Here is a 21,686-nt window from a genome sequence, read left to right as displayed (position 1 = left end):
TTAATTGAAAAAACAGTTTTTTACGGGGAACTAATTGCATAATTTTAGTGTAAAATTTATGGTGTTTTTACAACATGTTACTTGTAAACAGAAAAACTGTTTTTTACAGGGGAAAAAAAATGGCAGAATTTCATTGTAAAATTTATGGAGGTTTTTACAACAAATTACTGTAAATTGAAAAACAGTTTTTTTACAGGAAAAAAAGGCAGAATTTAATTGTAAAATTTATGGTGGTTTTTACATCAAATTAAAAATTATATTGAAAAAACTGTTTTTTTATGCGAAAAAAATGGTTGAAATTTAATCAATCAATTTACTGTAAAATTTATGGATGTTTTTACAGCAAATTACTGCAAATTGAAAAAACTGTTTTTATGGGAAAAAATGGCTGAAATTTACTGTAAAATTTATGGAGGTTTTTACAACAAATTACTGTAAATTGAAAAAACAATTTTTTTTACGGGAAAAAAATGTCAGAATTTTACTATCAAATTTATGCTGATTTTTCCAACATATTACAGTAAATTGAAAAAAACTTTTTTTAAAGGAAAAAAATGGCAGAATTTCATTGTAAAATTGATGGTGGTTTTTACAACAAATTAAAAATTATATTGAAAAAACAGTTTTTTTATGCGAAAAAAATGGTTGAAATTTACTGTAAAATTAATGGAGTTTTTTTTACCACATATTACGGTAAATTGAAAAAACTGTTTTTTACGGGGAAAAAATGTCAGAATTTTACTGTAAAATTTATGGTGATTTTTACAACATAGTACGGTAAATTGAAAAAAGATTTTTACGGGAAGGAAATGTCAGAATTTAAGTGTAAAATTTATGGTGTTTTTACAACATGTTACTTGTAAATGGAAAAACTGTTTTTTACAGGGGAAAAAAATGGCAGAATTTCATTGTAAAATTTATGGAGGTTTTTACAACAAATTACTGTAAATTGAAAAAACTTTTTTTTACAGGAAAAAAATGTCAGAATTTTACTATAAAACTTATGCTGATTTTTCCAACATATTACAGTAAATTGAAAAAAAATTTTTTACAGGAAAAAAAATGGCAGAATTTCATTGTAAAATTGATGGTGGTTTTTACAACAAATTACTGTAAATTGAAAAACAGTTTTTTACAGGAAAAAATTGCAGAATTTCATTGTAAAATTTATGGTGGTTTTTTACATCAAATTAAAAATTATATTGAAAAAACTGTTTTTTTATGTGAAAAAAATGGTTGAAATTTACTGTAAAATTTATGGATGTTTTTACAGCAAATTACTATAAATTGAGAAAACTGTTTTTTATAGGAAAAAATGGCTGATATTTACTGTAAAATTTATGGAGGTTTTTACAACATATTACGGTAAATTGAAAAAACTGTTTTTTACGGGAAAAAATTTCAGAATTTTACTGTAAAATTTATGGTGATTTTTAAAACATAGTACGGTAAATTGAAAAAAGATTTTTACGGGAAGGAAATGTCAGAATTTTAGTGTAAAATTTATGGTGTTTTTACAACATGTTACTTGTAAATGGAAAAACTGTTTTTTACAGGAAAGAAAAAATGGCAGAATTTCATTGTAAAATTGATGGTGGTTTTTACAACAAATTACTGTAAATTGAAAAACAGTTTTTTTACAGGAAAAATATTTCAGAATTTTAGTGTAACATTTATGGTGATTTTTACAACATAGTACGGTAAATTGAAAAAAGATGTTTACGGGAAGGAAATGTCAGAATTTTAGTGTAAAATTTATGGTGTTTTTACAACATGTCACTTGTAAATGGAAAAACTGTTTTTTACAGGAAAAAAAATTGGCAGAATTTCATCGTAAAATTTATGGAGGTTTTTACAACAAATTACTGTAAATTGAAAAAACAGTTTTTTTACAGGAAAAAAATGGCAGAATTTCATTGTAAAATTTATGGAGGTTTTACATCAAATTAAAAATTATATTGAAAAAACTGTTGTTTTATGCGAAAAAAATGGTTGAAATTTAATCAATCAATCAATTTACTGTAAAATGTATGGATGTTTTTACAGCAAATTATTGTAAATTGAAAAAACTGTTTTTTATGGGAAAAAATGGCTGAAATTTACTGTAAAATGTATGGAGGTTTTTACAATATATTACGGTAAATTGAAAAAACAGTTTTTTACGGGAACATTTTTTCAGAATTTTACTGTAAAATTTATGGTGATTTTTACAACATAGTACGGTAAATTGAAAAAAGATTTTTACGGGAAGGAAATGTCAGAATTTTAGTGTAAAATTTATGGTGTTTTTACAACATGTTACTTGTAAATGGAAAAACTGTTTTTTACAGGAAAAAAAATTGGCAGAATTTCATCGTAAAATTTATGGAGGTTTTTACAACAAATTACTGTAAATTGAAAAAACAGTTTTTTTACAGGAAAAAAATGTCAGAATTTTACTATAAAACTTATGCTGATTTTTCCAACATATTACAGTAAATTAAAAAAAAAATGTTTACAGGAAAAAAAATGGCAGAATTTCATTGTAAAATTGATGGTGGTTTTTACAACAAATTACTGTAAATTGAAAAACAGTTTTTTACAGGAAAAAATTGCAGAATTTCATTGTAAAATGTATGGTGGTTTTTACATGAAATTAAAAATTATATTGAAAAAACTGTTTTTTTATGCGAAAAAAATGGTTGAAATTTACTGTAAAATTTATGGATGTTTTTACAGCAAATTACTGTAAATTGAAAAAACTGTTTTTTATGGGAAAAAATGGCTGAAATTTACTGTAAAATTTATGGAGGTTTTTACAACATATTACGGTAAATTGAAAAACCTGTTTTTTACGGGGGAAAAAAAGTCAGAATTTTACTGTAAAATTTATGGTGATTTTTACAACATATTACGGTAAATTGAAAAACGATTTTTACGGGAAGGAAATGTCAGAATTTAAGTGTAAAATTTATGGTGTTTTTACAACATGTTACTTGTAAATGGAAAAACTGTTTTTTACAGGAAAAACAAATGGCAGAATTTCATTGTAAAATTTATGGAGGTTTTTACAACAAATTACTGTAAATTGAAAAAACTGTTTTTTTTACAGGAAAAAAAGGTCAGAATTTTACTATAAAACTTATGTTGATTTTTCCAACATATTACAGTAAATTGAAAAAAAGTTTTTTACAGGAAAAAAATGGCAGAATTTCATTGTAAAATTGATGGTGGTTTTTACAACAAATTACTGTTAATTGAAAAAAGTTTTTTTCTGAAAAAAAAAATGGCTGAAATTTATTGTAAAATTTATGGTGGTTTTTACAACAAATTACTGTTAATTGAAAAAAGTTTTTTTCTGAAAAAAAAAATGGCTGAAATTTATTGTAAAATTTATGGTGGTTTTTACAACATATTACTGTAAATAGAAAAACAGTTTTTTACAGGAAAAAATTGGCAGAATTTCATTGTAACATTTATGGTGGTTTTTTACAACAAATTAAAAATTAAATTGAAAAAACCGTTTTTTTTATGCAAAAAAAATGGCTGAAATTTACTGTAAGATGTATGGATGTTTTTACAACAAATTACTATAAATTGAAAAAACTGTTTTTTTTATGGAGGTTTTTACAACAAATGACTGTAAATTTAAAAAAATGTTTTTGTATGGGAAAAATGGTTGAAATTTACTGTAAAATTTATGGAGGTTTTTACAACATATTACAGTAAATTGAAAAAAACTGTTTTTTACGGGCAAAAAAAATGTCAGAATTTTACTGTAAAATTTATGGTGATTTTTACAACATATTACGGTAAATTGAAAAAAGATTTTTACGGGAAGGAAATGTCAGAATTTTACTGTAAAATTTATGGTGGTTTTTACAACATTTTAATGTAAATGGAAAAACTGTTTTTTACGAGGAACAAATGGCAGAATTTTACTGTAAATTTTATGGTGGTTTTTACAACATATTACGGTAAATTGAAAAAAGATTTTTACGGGAAGGAAATGTCAGAATTTTACTGTAAAATTTATGGTGGTTTTTACAACATTTTAATGTAAATGGAAAAACTGTTTTTTACGAGGAACAAATGGCAGATTTTTACTGTAAAATGTATGGTGGTTTTTACAACATTTTACTGTAAATGGAAAAACTGTTTTTATCGGGGAAAAATGGCAGAATTTTACTGTAAAATTGATGGTGGTTTTTACAACATATTACAGTAATGTGAAAAAAAAATTTTATGGAAAGAAAATGGCAGAATTTTACTATAAATTTTATGATGGTTTTTACAACATATTACGGTAAATTGAAAAAGTTTTTTACGGGAAGGAAATGGCAGAAATTTACTGTAAAATTTATGGTGTTTTTTAGAACATATTACTGCAAATGGAAAAAACATTTTTTTAAGGGAAATAAATGGCCGAATTTTACTGTAAAATTTGTGGTGGTTTTTACAACATATCATGATAAATGAAAAAAATAAATAATAATTTACGGGAAAAAATGGCAGAATTTTACTGTAAAATTGATGGTGGTTTTTACAACATATTACAGTAGTGAGAAAAAAAAAATTTATGGAAAGAAAATGGCAGATTTTTACTGTAAATTTTATGGTGGTTTTTACAACATATTACGGTAAATTGAAAACGTTTTTTACGGGAAGGAAATGGCAGAATTTTACTGTAAAATTTATGGTGTTTTTTAGAACATATTACTGCAAATGGAAAAAACATTTTTTTAGGGGAAATAAATGGCCGAATTTTACTGTAAAATGTATGGTGTTTTTTTTACAACATATTACTGCAAATGGAAAAACATTTTTTTTTAGGGGAAAGAAATGGCCGAATTTTACTGTAAAATTTGTGGTGGTTTTTACAACATATTACAGTAATGTGAAAAACATTTTTTATAGAAAGAAAATGGCAGATTTTTACTGTAAAATTTATGGTGGTTTTTACAACATTTTACTGTAAATGGAAAAACTGTTTTTTACGGGGGGAAAAATGGCAGAATTTGACTGTAAATTTTATGGTGGTTTTTACAACATATTACGGTAAATTGAAAAAGTTTTTTACTGGAAGGAAATGGCAGAATTTTACTGTAAAATTGATGGTGTTTTTTAGAACATATTACTGCAAATGGAAAAAAAATTGCCAAATTTTACTGTAAGATTTGTAGTGGTTTTTACAACATATCTGGATAAAATGAAAAAAATAAAATAAAAACAATTTTATGGGAAAAAATGGCAGAATTTTACTGTAAAATGTATGCTGGTTTTTACAACATCCATCCATCCATCCATTTTTTACCGCTTGTCCCTTTCGGGATCGCGGTGGGTGCTGGAGCCTATCTCAGCTGCATTCGGGCGGAAGGCGGAGTACAACATATTACGGTAAATTGAAAAACTGTTTTATTACGGGGGAAAAATGGCCGAATTTTACTGTAAAATGTATGGTGTTTTTTTTACAACATATTACTGCAAATGGAAAACATTTTTTTTTAGAAAGAAATGGCCGAATTTTACTGTAAAATTTGTGGTGGTTTTTACAACATATCATGATAAATGAAAAAAATAAATATGAATTTACGGGAAAAAATGGCAGAATTTTACTGTAAAATTGATGGTGGTTTTTACAACATATTACAGTAATGTGAAAAAAAAAATTTATGGAAAGAAAATGGCAGATTTTTACTGTAAAATTTATGGTGGTTTTTACAACATTTTACTGTAAATGGAAAAACTGTTTTTTACGGGGGAAAAAATGGCAGAATTTGACTGTACATTTTATGGTGGTTTTTACAACATATTACGGTAAATTGAAAAAGTTTTTTACGGGAAGGAAATGGCAGAATTTTACTGTAAAATTTATGGAGTTTTTTAGAACATATTACTGCAAATGGAAAAAAAATTGCCAAATTTTACTGTAAGATTTGTAGTGGTTTTTACAACATATCATGATAAATGAAAAAAATAAATAATAATTTACGGGAAAAAATGGCAGAATTTTACTGTAAAATTGATGGTAGTTTTTACAACATATTACAGTAATGTGAAAAAAAAATGTTATGGAAAGAAAATGGCGGAATTTTACTGTAAATTTTATGGTGGTTTTTACAACATATTACGGTAAATTGAAAAAGTTTTTTACGGGAAGGAAATGGCAGAATTTTACTGTAAAATTTATGGTGTTTTTTAGAACATATTACTGCAAATGGAAAAAACATTTTTTTAGGGGAAATAAATGGCTGAATTTTACTGTAAAATGTATGGTGTTTTTTTTTACAACATATTACTGCAAATGGAAAAAAAAAAATTTTAGGGGAAAGAAATGGCCGAATTTTACTGTAAAATTTGTGGTGGTTTTTACAACATATCATGATAAATGAAAAAAATAAATAATAATTTACGGGAAAAAATGGCAGAATTTTACTGTAAAATTGATGGTGGTTTTTACAACATATTACAGTAATGTGAAAAAAAAAATTTATGGAAAGAAAATGGCAGATTTTTACTGTTAAATTTATGGTGGTTTTTACAACATATTACTGTGAATGGAAAAACTGTTTTTTTACGGGAAAAAAAATGGCAGAATTTTACTCTAAAATGTATGGTGTTTTTTTACAACATATTACTGCAAATGGAAAACATTTTTTTTAGGGGAAATAAATGGCCGAATTTTACTGTAAAATTTGTGATGGTTTTTACAACATATCATGATAAATGAAAAAAATAAATAATAATTTACGGGAAAAAATGGCAGAATTTTACTGTAAAATTGATGGTGGTTTTTACAACATATTACAGTAATGTGAAAAAAAAAATTTATGGAAAGAAAATGGCAGATTTTTACTGTAAAATTTATGGTGGTTTTTACAACATTTTACTGTAAATGGAAAAACTGTCTTTTAACGGGGAAAAGAATGGCCGAATTTTACTGTAAAATGTATGGTGTTTTTTTACAACATATTACTGCAAATGGAAAACTTTTTTTTTTAGGGGAAATAAATGGCCGAATTTTACTGTAAAATTTGTGGTGGTTTTTACAACATATCATGATAAATGAAAAAAATAAATAATAATTTACGGGAAAAAATGGCAGAATTTAAGTTATTTATTTATTTATTTTTGACCCCCAAAAGTGAAAAGTATAATATTTGTTGTAATTTTGAATACTGTTAAAGTTGAAAAGGTGTACATTGCATGCAGTGCGTACAGTAGGGAAAGGATCCATGTGGCCCCGTTCCGAGGTGGATCTCGCGTAAAAGGAAAAGAGGGGGAGGGGCGGTTGAATTATTTTGCAATGCAGTCTGCTGAAAATGGTGGAAAGCGCCACTCTTATAGTAACTCCCGCCGTGGGCAAAGTTGGAATTGCCACAAAACACATTTTAAGATATTTAACACTCTCCTGCCCCCAATTTGTCACGTTTCATGTGTCAGGTCAACCGCATATGAGTCCCCTCCCTACTGTATATTTGTTTTCTGTCCAAATGTAGTAAGAAAATAGAAGCTACATTGTTGGGAGGGCCAGGTAAAAGGACGTGGCGCCCTAAGGTGTCGCCTCCGACGTCCCAACGGTGTCTCCTTGGGTGTGTGTAGTTGGAAAGAGACACGCGTACCTGTGCAGGTGAACTTCTTGGAGGGCGTGGTGAGCAGCAGTTTGTCGGTCATGTCGCCGGGCCCGGCACAGCGGGCGATGCCGGGCTCCTTGTAGCCGCTCTTCACCCAGTCCGACAACCACTGCATGTGGCAGTCGCAGTGCAGAGGGTTGGCGCCCAGAGCCCTGATACACACACACACACACACACAAACACACACCACAACAACACAAATAGTTGGCGGCTGCAAGAACACCACGGACACGCTGCAGGCTTACACACACACACATGCATCCACGAAAGATATACGCCCAAACACACATACCCCCACCCTCCTATCCAACGCTCTCGACGTTTGAATCCCTTAAGGGCGATGTAGGGCTGAGGAGCCTCCCTACATAGCCCCCACTCCCTCCCCTCTGTTGCAAGTCTTGTTGGTTCTATGTAACATGTTTAAAGTAAAGTTAAAGTAGCAATGATTGTCACACACACACACTAGGTGTGGTGAAATGTGTCCTCTGCATTTGACCCATCACCCATGATCACCCCCTGGGAGGTGAGGGGAGCAGTGAGCAGCAGCGGTGGCCGCGCCCGGGAATACTTTTTGGTGATTTAACCCCCAATTCCAACCCTCGATGCTGAGTGGCAAGCAGGGAGGTAACGGCTCCCATTTTTATAGTCTTTGGTATGACTCGGCCGGGGTTTGAACTCAGGGCGGACACTCGAACGAGTATGACGATCCTCCTGGTAGGGGTGTATCCCTTTATGGAGGATGCCTGTGCGTGACTTAGTTTAACGTGGGGAGAGACTGGTGCACAGAGAGTCACCACACCATCCTTTGACAGAATCGGGTCAGGGTCCAGTGGCACGGAGTCCAAGACGACCGGGGACCCTTTTCTGCTGCAGCCTTCTTCGCCATCGCAGCCGTTGTGGTAGTTCTCACATCTACCGTCTTCCGCCTGCTCCGCCGTTGAGGTCTTCACCGTATCCCTGGCTAGGGGGCAGTCAGGTATTAGGCCTTTGCCAAGGGCCACCTGGGGTAACAGTAGTAAAGGGGTTAACCTCCTAGTGCCCCAAGACCCCTTGGAGGAGCCTCCACTGCCGGAGGCACTTTAATGTCATGCCCAGGACACTGTGTGCTATGGCTATGAGTTTTTTTTTCTTTGGCCTCAGTCTGGACCCCCTCTCCAGGGACTGAATATTTTTTTACTCACCGCCCCCGCCCTCACCAGCGTTTACCTGTTTCTCACCTTTTTTGCAAGGGCCACCAAAAGTTGGTGGACCCGTCAGCTAGTGTGTGTGTGTGTGTATGGGTTTGGGGTTGAGATGGGTGGGCCCTTGGGTATGACGCATTATTTCGCCCCTGCGCGTGTGTGTGCGGGTGTTGTATTTCCACCCTTCTTGAGACATGAAGAAGGAAAAGTATCTTCCATATGAGGATGTGTGAACAAGTGATGACATAAATCAATAACATTGCATCTAATAGACAATGTCTCATTTGTGGTGACATCTATCAACATGAGGGTGGTCCCAAAAAGGAGGGATTTTTTCAAATGGACTCTGTTGCAAGTCTTGTGTATTCTTTGTTCATTGTTTGTGTGTAATATGGTTAATGAGGGGTTTGTTCCTGGTCTCAGACTTAGACTGAATATTTGTTTAACTCGTCCTCCCCTCAAAAAGGAGGGATTTTTCAAGTTGACTGTGTGTCGCTTTTAAAAGTGCTCCCCCTCTGGTCAACATATGAAATAACAAGTGTGTGTAAGAAATTGAAATGCGCCCCCTTTGGCCAACATTCATTTAAAAATGTTTTTTAATATAGAGACATACTGTGATAACTTGAAGTAAATAATGAAGATTAAAAAATAATTACAAACAAAATATTAAAAAATATATAAAAAATAAAAAAAAGCCGTCTTTTTCTCACAATGGGTCGACTTTTTTCTTATAAATTTGGGAACAATTTCTCATATTCTTTCTGTTTCTGTAATATTGCAATATTTTGAAATTCAATAAAATTATAATTTTTTTTAATGAAAAATGATTGCTTTCTATTGCAAAATGGTGACATTTGTCAAACAAAATTCCGACTTTTACCACAATATTGCCAATTGTTTTGTTGTTCTTGTAAAATAAGTGACATATTTCGAGTAAAATGATGACAAAAGTCATCATTTTGCCAAGTAAAATTCCGATTGTTATTATAATATTGCCAAAATTTGAAAGTTTTCTTATAAAATTGTGACTTTTGTCGCGCTAAATTACGATTTATTTTCCATGACATTGACACAATTTTAAGCTTTTCTTGTATTTCTAACTTTTGTCATAATATTGCAGAAAAGTTCAATTTTTCTTATAAAATCTTAAAATGCGTTGAGTAAAATGACGACTTTTATTATAATACTGCCAAAATTCAAAAAGTTTTCACATATTCTTTCTGTTTCTGTAATACTGCAATATTTTCTCGTAAAATGATTACTTTTTTTAATGTAAAATTATTACTTTTTATTGCAAAATGGTGACATTTTTCATATAAAATTCTGACTTTTATCACAATATTGCCATCTTTCTAGTTCTTGTAAAATAAGTGACATATTTCGAGTAAAATTATGACTTTTGTCATCATTTTGCCAAGTAAAGTTCCGATTGTTATTATAATATTGCCAAAATTTGAAAGTTTTCTTATAAAATTGTGACTTTTGTCGCGCTAAATTACGATTTATTTTCCATGACATTGACACAATTTTAAGCTTTTCTTGTATTTCTAACTTTTATCACAATATTGCAGAAAAGTTCAATTTTTCTTGTAAAATTTTGACTTGCGTTGAGTAAAATGACGACTTTTATTATAATACTGCCAAAATTCAAAAAGTTTTCTCATATTCTTTCTGTGTCTGTAATACTGCAATATTTTCTCGTAAAATGATTACTTTTTATTGCAAAATGGTGACATTTTTCATATAAAATTCTGACTTTTATCACAATATTGCCATCTTTCTTGTTCTTGTAAAATAAGTGACGTATTTCGAGTAAAACTATGACTTTTGTCATCATTTTGCCAAGTAAAATTCCGATTGTTATTATAATATTGCCAAAATTTGAAAGTTTTCTTATAAAATTGTGACTTTTGTCGCGCTAAATTACGATTTATTTTTCATGACATTGACACAATTTTAAGCTTTTCTTGTATTTCTAACTTTTGTCATAATATTGCAGAAAAGTTCAATTTTTCTTGTAAAATTTTGACTTGCGTTGAGTAAAATGACGACTTTTATTATAATACTGCCAAAATTCAAAAAGTTTTCTCTTATTTTTTCTGTCTGTAATACTGCAATATTTTCTCGTAAAATGATTACTTTTTTTTTAATGTAAAATGATTACTTTTTATTTCAAAATGGTGACATTTTTCATATAAAATTCTGACTTTTATCACAATATTGCCATCTTTCTTGTTCTTGTAAAATAAGTGACGTATTTCGAGTAAAACTATGACTTTTGTCATCATTTTGCCAAGTAAAATTCCGATTGTTATTATAATATTGCCAAAATTTGAAAGTTTTCTTATAAAATTGTGACTTTTGTCGCGCTAAATTACGATTTATTTTCCATGACATTGACACAATTTTAAGCTTTTCTTGTATTTCTAACTTTTGTCATAATATTGCAGAAAAGTTCAATTTTTCTTGTAAAATTTTGACTTGCGTTGAGTAAAATGACGTCTTTTATTATAATACTGCCGAAATTCAAAAAGTTTTCCCATATTCTTTCTGTGTCTGTAATACTGCAATATTTTCTCGTAAAATGATTACTTTTTTTTAATGTAAAATGATTACTTTTTATTGCAAAATGGTGACATTTTTCATATAAAATTCTGACTTTTATCACAATATTGCCATCTTTCTTGTTCTTGTAAAATAAGTGACGTATTTCGAGTAAAACTATGACTTTTGTCATCATTTTGCCAAGTAAAATTCCGATTGTTATTATAATATTGCCAAAATTTGAAAGTTTTCTTATAAAATTGTGACTTTTGTCGCGCTAAATTACGATTTATTTTCCATGACATTGACACAATTTTAAGCTTTTCTTGTATTTCTAACTTTTATCACAATATTGCAGAAAAGTTCAATTTTTCTTGTAAAATTTTGACTTGCGTTGAGTAAAATGACGACTTTTATTATAATACTGGCAAAATTCAAAAAGTTTTCTCATATTCTTTCTGTGTCTGTAATACTGCAATATTTTCTCATAAAATGATTACTTTTTATTGCAAAATGGTGACATTTTTCATAAAAAATTCTGACTTTAATCACAATATTGCCATCTTTCTTGTTCTTGTAAAATAAGTGACATATTTTGAGTCAAATTATGACTTTTGTCATCATTTTGCCAAGTAAAATTCCGATTGTTATTATAATATTGCCAAAATTTGAAAGTTTTCTTATAAAATTGTGACTTTTGTCGCGCTAAATTACGATTTATTTTCCATGACATTGACACAATTTTAAGCTTTTCTTATATTTCTAACTTTTGTCATAATATTGCAGAAAAGTTCAATTTTTCTTATAAAATTTTGACTTGCGTTGAGTAAAATTACGACTTTTATTATAATACTGCCGAAATTCAAAAAGTTTTCTCATATTCTTTCTGTGTCTGTAATACTGCAATATTTTCTCGTAAAATGATTACTTTTTTTTAATGTAAAATGATTACTTTTTATTGCAAAATGGTGACATTTTTCATATAAAATTCTGACTTTTATCACAATATTGCCATCTTTCTTGTTCTTGTAAAATAAGTGACATATTTCGAGTCAAATTATGACTTTTGTCATCATTTTGCCAAGTAAAATTCCGATTGTTATTATAATATTGCCAAAATTTGAAAGTTTTCTTATAAAATTGTGACTTTTGTCGCGCTAAATTACGATTTATTTTCCATGACATTGACACAATTTTAAGCTTTTCTTGTATTTCTAACTTTTGTCATAATATTGCAGAAAAGTTCAATTTTTCTTATAAAATTTTGACTTGCGTTGAGTAAAATGACGACTTTTATTATAATACTGCCAAAATTCAAAAAGTTTTCTCATATTCTTTCTGTTTCTGTAATACTGCAATATTTTCTCGTAAAATGATTACTTTTTTTTAATGTAAAATTATTACTTTTTATTGCAAAATGGTGACATTTTTCATATAAAATTCTGACTTTTATCACAATATTGCCATCTTTCTTGTTCTTGTAAAATAAGTGACGTATTTCGAGTGAAATTATGACTTTTGTCATCATTTTGCCAAGTAAAATTCCGATTATTATTATAATATTGCCAAAATTTGAACGTTTTCTTATAAAATTGTGACTTTTGTCGCACTAAATTACGATTTATTTTTCATGACATTGACACAATTTTAAGCTTTTCTTGTATTTCTAACTTTTGTCATAATATTGCAGAAAAGTTCAATTTTTCTTGTAAAATTTTGACTTGCGTTGAGTAAAATGACGACTTTTATTACAATACTGCCGAAATTGAAAAAGTTTTGTCATATTCTTTCTGTGTCTGTAATACTGCAATATTTTTTTATGTAAAATGATTACTTTTTATTGCAAAATGGTGACATTTTTCATATAAAATTCTGACTTTTATCACAATATTGCCATCTTTCTTGTTCTTGTAAAATAAGTGACGTATTTCGAGTAAAACTATGACTTTTGTCATCATTTTGTCAAGTAAAATTCCGATTGTTATTATAATATTGCCAAAATTTGAAAGTTTTCTTATAAAATTGTGACTTTTGTCGCGCTAAATTACGATTTATTTTCCATGACATTGACACAATTTTAAGCTTTTCTTGTATTTCTAACTTTTGTCATAATATTGCAGAAAAGTTCAATTTTTCTTATAAAATCTTAAAATGCGTTGCGTAAAATGACGACTTTTATTATAATACTGCCAAAATTCAAAAAGTTGTCTCATATTCTTTCTGTGTCTGTAATACTGTAATATTTTCTCGTAAAATTATTACTTTTTTTTATGTGAAACTATTACTTTTTATTGCAAAATGGTGATTTTTTTCATATAAAATTCTGACTTTTATCACAATATTGCCATCTTTCTAGTTCTTGTAAAATAAGTGACATATTTCGAGTAAAATTATGACTTTTGTCATCATTTTGCCAAGTAAAATTCCGATTGTTATTATAATATTGCCAACATTTTAAAGTTTTCTTATAAAATTGTGACTTTTGTCGAGTAAAATGACGACTCTTTTCATAAAATTGCCAAAATGTGAAGCTTTTCTTGTAAAATCGCGACTGTTTTTGAGTAAAATTCCAACTTTTATCATAATATTGCACAAATGTTCCGTTTTTCTTGCAAAATGTTGACTTGTGTTGAGTAAAATGACGACTTTTATTATAATACTGGCAAAATTCTACGTTTTTCTTCTGAAATTATGACCTTTTTCTTGTGAAATTCCAACAAGCTTTTTTACATGTGCATAGTATGTATATATTATTAATGTTGTAAATACACTTCTATTTTTCTCAGGTCTCAAGAAGGTAAGAAATACAAGAATGTGTGTGTGTGTGTGTGTGTTGCTTACAAGTGGGAAAGTGATGACAGGTCTTTAAAAGCTCCTTCTGGTATCAGCGATATATCGTTGCCGTGAAGAGACCTGGGGGGGTAAAAAAAAAAGAGCAAAAAAAAAGGCCAAAACGATTAACTTGCTTCCGTGTTTTTGTGCTTGAAACGAACTTGAACTCCGGACTCACAGCAAGCGGAGAGACTTGAGTCCGTCGAACGCCCTCACCGGTATGCACCGCAGGCGGTTGTAGCTCAGGATGCTTCGTTTGGACACAAATTAAAAAAACACGTTGGCAAGGAGACGCAGGAGAAGGGTGTTTTTTTTTTTTTTAAACCCCCCCACACACCCCCAAAAAAAGCAACGATAAAAAGCGCATTCCAGTTTCGAACGTGCATACACGTACTTGTGTGGTCAAACATGGAACACACCGCCTTTTGTTGCCATGGTGATCAGTTTGCACAAAGTTTTAAAGGGGAACTGCACTCACTCAAGAACACAAATGTTTTTTTTATGCATTCTAATTAGTAAATAAACACTAGCACAAGTCAGCTGACAATGGGGGTAACATTCATAATAACATGTAATATATACATGATCTAAGTATATATGTAGTATCTAGTAACATTCATAATAACATGTAATATATACATGATGTAAGTATATATGTCATGTAGTAACATTCATAATAACATGTAATATATACATGATGTAAGTATATATGTAGTATCTAGTAACATTCATAATAACATGTAATATATACATGATGTAAGTATATATGTCATGTAGTAACATTCATAATAACATGTAATATATACATGATGTAAGTATATATGTAGTATCTAGTAACATTCATAATAACATGTAATATACACATGATGTAAGTATATATGTCATGTAGTAACATTCATAATAACATGTAATATATACATGATGTAAGTATATATGTAGTATCTAGTAACATTCATAATAACATGTAATATATACATGATGTAAGTATATATGTAGTATCTAGTAACATTCATAATAACATGTAATATATACATGATGTAAGTATATATGTCATGTAGTAACATTCATAATAACATGTAATATATACATGATGTAAGTATATATGTAGTATCTAGTAACATTCATAATAACATGTAATATATACATGATGTAAGTATATATGTCATGTAGTAACATTCATAATAACATGTAATATATACATGATGTAAGTATATATGTCATGTAGTAACATTCATAATAACATGTAATATATACATGATGTAAGTATATATGTCATGTAGTAACATTCATAATAACATGTAATATATACATAATGTAAGTATATATGTCATGTAGTAACATTCATAATAACATGTAATATATACATGATGTAAGTATATATGTCATGTAGTAACATTCATAATAACATGTAATATATACATGATGTTAGTATATATGTAGTATCTAGTAACATTCATAATAACATGTAATATATACATGATGTAAGTATATATGTCATGTAGTAACATTCATAATAACATGTAATATATACATGATGTAAGTATATATGTAGTATCTAGTAGCATTCATAATAACATGTAATATATACATGATGTAAGTATATATGTAGTATCTAGTAGCATTCATAATAACATGTAATATATACATGATGTAAGTATATATGTAGTATCTAGTAACATTCATAATAACACTGACTTTTTGCAGTGTGGATGTATGTTATATTGTCTTTATATTCAAGCCAGGTAATCCATTTTTGGGGGGGGGGGGGGGGGGGGGATTGAGGGGGTTATAATGATGCGTTCAAGTGTCTTACGGCCTGAGGGAAAAAGCTGTTACAGAACCTGGAGGTTTTGCTACGGAGGCTGCGGAACCTCTTTCTAGAGTTTTTTTTAATTAAATGCAATTACATTTAAATTTAAATTAAATTAATTAAATTAATTAAATTAATCAAATAATTAATTAAATTAAAGCAAATTAAATTAAATTAAAGTAAAGTAAATTAAATTAAATTAAATTAAATTAAATTAAATTAAATGTAACTTTAAATGCCACAAAGGGACTGACACTCACAAGGTAAGCAGCTCGGACATGTTACTGAGGCTGTGGTTGGACAAGGTGCTGATCTGGTTGTTACTCAAATCACTGCAAAGGAAACACACACACACACACACACACAAACACACACACATTAGAAAACACACACGTTCCCAGCCGTCCGACACGCCGACAAAACAGCGCGGGGTTAGCGCTGGCGCCGTTGCACGCCCGTGTTGTGTTTCCACTGCAGCAGCAGACAGCGCCGACACTTACATGAGCGTCAAGTGTTTGTAATCGGAGAGCTCCACGGGAACCTGAGTGAACTGGTTCCCATCCAGATACCTGGCGGGGCGAGGGAGGGGAAGAGAGAGAGAGAGAGAGACGGAAGGAAAGAAAGTAATTAATCATGCGAGGGGGGTGGGGGGGGATTCTTCATCTCCAGCGGCGCACGCTGTCATTTCATAATAAACCTTTACTAGGCGTCATCAATACACACACACATATATATATATATATTCATCACGACTCAAATGCTAATAAATATATACAGTTTGTTGTACTCACAGCTCGGTGGTTTCCACAGGCAGGCCTTTAGGCAGCGTGCTGAGAGCCTTGTTGCTGCAGCGCACCACCGTGTCCAGGCAGGAACACTCCGCCGGACACCTCAGCACCGGCGAACAGCTGCTGTCGGCATCACCTGGTGAGCATCCGGGACGTGACATGACATCCTTTGTGGTACCATTGTCTCGTTGTGTGAATGCTCAATAAAAAGAGAATACCTTTTCAACTTATATTCAATTGAATAGACTGCAAAGACAAGATATTGTTATTTTTTGGCAAATATTAGCTCATTTGGAATTGGATGCCTTGCGACGTGTGTCAAAAAAGCTGGCACAAGTGGCAAAAAAGACTGAAGAATGCTCATCAAAGACTTATTTGGAACATGCCCACAGGTGAGCAGGCTAATTGGGAACAGGTGGGTGCCATGATTGGGTGTAAAAGCAGCTTCCGTGAAATGCTCAGTCGTTCACAAACAAGGACGGGGCGAGGGTCACCACTTTGTCAACAAAATGCCTGAGCAAATTGTTGAAGAACAACATTTATCAACCAAGCTGTTGCAAGGAATTGAGGGATTTCACCATCTACGCTCCGTAATATCATCAAAACGTTCAGAGTAGGGATGTCCGATAATGGCTTTTTGCCGATATCCGATATGCCGATATTGTCCAACTCTTTAATTACCGATACCGATATCAACCGATACCGATATCAACCGATACATGCAGTCGTGGAATTAACACATTATTATGCCTAATTTGGACAACCAGGTATGGTGAAGATAAGGTAATGGATTTAATAAAAAAATGGATTTAATAAAAAAAAAAAACAAACAAAACAAAACAAAAAAAACGATACTGATAATAAAAAAAACGATACCGATAATTTCCGATATTACATTTTAACGCATTTATCAGCCGATATTATCGGACATCTCTAGTTCAGAGAATCTGGAGAAATCACTGCACGTAAGCCATGATGTTACGCACCTTCCATCCCTCAGGCGGTACTTTATCAAAAAGCCACATCAGTGTGTAAAGGATATCACCACATGGGCTCAGGAACACTTCAGAAACCCACTGTCAGTAACTACAGTCGGTCGCTATATCTGTACGTGCAAGTTAAAACTCTACTATGCCAAGCCAAAGCCATTTATCAACAACACCCAGAAACGCCGGTGGCGTTTCTGGGTGTTCAGTCATTCACAAACAAGGACGGGGCGGGGGTCACCACTTTGTCAACAAAATGCCTGAGCAAATTGTTTAAGGACAACATTTATCAACCAAGCTGTTGCAAGGAATTGAGGGATTTCACCATCTACGCTCCGTGATATCATCAAAAGGTTCAGAGTAGGGATGTCCGATAATGGCTTTTTGCCGATATCCGATATGCCGATATTGTCCAACTCTTTAATTACCAATACCGATATCAACCGATACCGATATCAACCGATACATGCAGTCGTGGAATTAACACATTATTATGCCTAATTTGGACAACCAGGTATGGTGAAGATAAGGTAATGGATTTAATAAAAAAATGGATTTAATAAAAAAAAAAAAAAAAAAACAACAACAAAAAAACCGATACTGATAATAAAAAAAACGATACCGATAATTTCCGATATTACATTTTAACGCATTTATCAGCCGATATTATCGGACATCTCTAGTTCAGAGAATCTGGAGAAATCACTGCACGTAAGCCATGATGTTACGCACCTTCCATCCCTCAGGCGGTACTTTATCAAAAAGCCACATCGGTGTGTAAAGGATATCACCACATGGGCTCAGGAACACTTCAGAAACCCACTGTCAGTAACTACAGTTGGTCGCTACATCTGTACGTGCAAGTTAAAACTCTACTATGCCAAGCCAAAGCCATTTATCAACAACACCCAGAAACGCCGGTGGCGTTTCTGGGTGTTGTTGATGGGTTGTTGCACTAATGGGGTGTTGTTGATGGGTTGTTGCACTAATGGGGTGTTGTTGATGGGTTGGTGCACTAATTGTAAGTGTATCTTGTGTTTTTTATGTGGATTTAATAAAAAAATAAAACAAAACAAAAAATAATTAAAAAAAAAACGATACTGATAATAAAAAAACTGATACCGATAATTTCCGATATTACATTTTAACGCATTTATCGGCCGATAATATCGGCAGACCGATATTATCGGACATATCTAGTTCAGAGAATCTGGAGAAATCACTGCACGTAAGCCATGATGTTACACACCTTCCATCCCTCAGGCTGTAATGCATCAAAAAGCGACATCAGTGTGTAAAGGATATCACCACATGGGCTTTAGGAACACTTCAGAAAACCACTGTCAGCAACTACAGTTGGTTGCTACATCTGTACGTGCAAGTTAAAACTCTACTATGCCAAGCCAAAGCCATTTATCAACAACACCCAGAAACGCCGCCGGCGACCACGCAGTCTGATAGTTTATATATCAATGATGAAATCTTAACATTGCAACACATGCCAATACGGCCGGGTTAACTTATAAAGTGACATTTTAAATTTCCCGGGAAATATCTGGCTGAAACGTCTCGGTATGATGACGTATGCGCGTGACGTAGCCAGTTTAACAGAGGTATGGCTTCCCCATTGAAGTCAATACGAAATAGCTCTGTTTTCATCTCATTATTCCACAGTATTCTGGACATCTGTGTTGGTGAATCTGTTGCAGTTTGTTCATTGCATTATGGAGAAAGAAGCTGAGCAAGCAAAGAAGAAAGTCGGTGCGAAGCGGAGTATTTTGCGAGGGAAGTCAGCAGCAACACAACACAGTCGGTGTTTCATTGTTTACATTCCCGAAAGATGCAGTCAAGATCGAAGAACTCGGACAACAGAGACTCTTACCAGGAGGACTTTGACTTCGTTAACAGACGCAGACGCGATACCGTGAGTACGCTTCCAAACATTTGATCGCTTGCTATAACAAGCTCGAGCTAGGAGCTAATAGCTAGGAGCTAGCATAACAAACACCTAGGTGTTTGTTATGCGGGATTAATTTGTGGCATATTAAATACAAGCCTGGTTGTGTTGTGGCTAATAGAGTATATATATGTCTTGTGTTTATTTACTGTTGTAGTCATTCCCAGCTGAATATCAGGTCACCCCCGGCTCTCACAGCATCTTCCCTATCTGAATAGCTTCAACTCCCCACTAGTCCTTCACTTGCACTTTCCTCATCCACAAATCTTTCATCCTCGCTCAAATTAATGGGGAAATTGTCGCTTTCTCACTCCGAATCTCTCTCACTTCTGGCGGCCATCATTGTAAACAATAGGGAACTTTGCGTATATGTTCAACTGACTACGTCACGCTACTTCCGGTAGGTGCAAGCCTTTTTTTTTTATCAGATACCAAAAGTTGCGATCTTTATCGTCGTTGTTCTATACTAAATCCTTTTTAGCAAAAATATGGCAATATCGCGAAATGATCAAGTATGACACATAGAATAGATCTGCTATCCCCGTTTAAATAAAACAATTTCATTTCAGTAGGCCTTTAAAACTCTACTATGCAAAGCCAAAGCCATTTATCAACAACACCCAGAAACGCCGCCGGCTTCGCTGGGCCCGAACTCATCTAAGATGGACTGATGCAAAGCGGGAAAAGTGTTCTGTGGTCTGACGAGTCCACATTTCAAATTGTTTTTGGAAACTGTGGACGTTGTGTCCTCCGGGCCAAAGAGGAAAAGAACCATCCGGATTGTTCTAGGGCAGGGGTCGGCAACCCGCGGCTCTATGCGGCTCTCTGGAGCTTTTTTAAAAATGTATGAAAAATGGAAAAAGATAAGGGGAAAAAAATATATTTTTTGTGTTAATATGGTTTGTGTATGAGGACAAACATGACACAAACCTCCCTAATTGTTATAAAGCACGCTGTTTATATTAAACGTGCTTCACTGATTCGAGTATTTGGCGAGCGCCGTTTTGTCCTACTAATTTTGGCGGTCCTTGAACTCACCTTAGTTTGTTTACATGTATAACTTTCTCCGACTTTCTGGGACGTGTTTTATGCCACTTTCTTTTTCTGCCTCATTTTGTCCACCAAACTTTTAACATTGTGCGTGAATGCACAAAGGTGAGTTTTGTTGATGTTATCGACTTGTGCGGAGTGCTAATCAGACATATTTGGTCACTGCATGACTGCAAGCTAATCGATGCTAACATGCTATTTAGGCTAGCTATAGGTACATATTGCGTCATTATGCCTCATTTGTAGCTACATTTGAGCTCATTTAGTTTCCTTTTAGTCCTCTTAATTAAATGTATATCTCATGACACACTATCTGTATGTAATATGGCTTTTCATTTTTTGCGGCTATATGTGTGAATGTTTAATTAGACATATATGTGTGAATGTTAATTAGACATATATGTGTGAATGTTAATTAGACATATATGTGTGAATGTTTTATTAGACATATATGAGTGAATGTTTAATTAGACATATATGTGTGAATGTTTAATTAGACATATATGAGTGAATGTTTAATTAGACATATATGTGTGAATGTTTAATCAGACATATATGTGTGAATGTTTAATTAGACATATATGTGTGAATGTTTAATCAGACATATATGTGTGAATGTTTAATTACACATATATGTGTGAATGTTTAATTAGACATGTATGTGTGAATGTTTAATTAGACATATATGTGTGAATGTTTAATCAGACATATACCTGTATGTGTGAATGTTTAATCAGACATATATGTGTGAATGTTTAATTACACATATATGTGTGAATGTTTAATTAGACATGTATGTGTGAATGTTTAATTAGACATATATGTGTGAATGTTTAATTAGACATATATGTGTGAATGTTTAATTAGACATATATGCGTGAATGTTTAATTAGACATATATGCGTGAATGTTTAATTAGACATAT

General features: G+C 32.0%; 1 protein-coding gene across 5 annotated transcripts in view; it reads right to left on the bottom strand.

Annotated features, from left to right (window-relative positions):
- slit2 (slit homolog 2 (Drosophila)) overlaps positions 1 to 21,686 on the bottom strand; it is a 321,185-nt gene that overhangs the window by 48,765 nt on the left and 250,734 nt on the right. For all 5 annotated transcript variants that reach the window (XM_062026304.1, XM_062026306.1, XM_062026307.1 and 2 more), the window contains 6 exons: positions 16,772 to 16,904; positions 16,481 to 16,549; positions 16,241 to 16,312; positions 14,349 to 14,420; positions 14,180 to 14,251; positions 7,602 to 7,765 (listed from right to left, as the gene is read on the bottom strand). In XM_062026304.1, the coding sequence (XP_061882288.1) occupies positions 7,602 to 7,765; positions 14,180 to 14,251; positions 14,349 to 14,420; positions 16,241 to 16,312; positions 16,481 to 16,549; positions 16,772 to 16,904 (582 nt within the window). The remainder of the gene's footprint in view (positions 1 to 7,601; positions 7,766 to 14,179; positions 14,252 to 14,348; positions 14,421 to 16,240; positions 16,313 to 16,480; positions 16,550 to 16,771; positions 16,905 to 21,686) is intronic.

The sequence above is a fragment of the Entelurus aequoreus genome, linkage group LG18, assembly GCF_033978785.1.
Source record: "Entelurus aequoreus isolate RoL-2023_Sb linkage group LG18, RoL_Eaeq_v1.1, whole genome shotgun sequence".
NCBI lineage: Eukaryota > Metazoa > Chordata > Actinopteri > Syngnathiformes > Syngnathidae > Entelurus > Entelurus aequoreus.
Note: the sequence above shows the minus strand (reverse complement) of the source record. Positions and strands in the feature narration are given on the sequence as shown.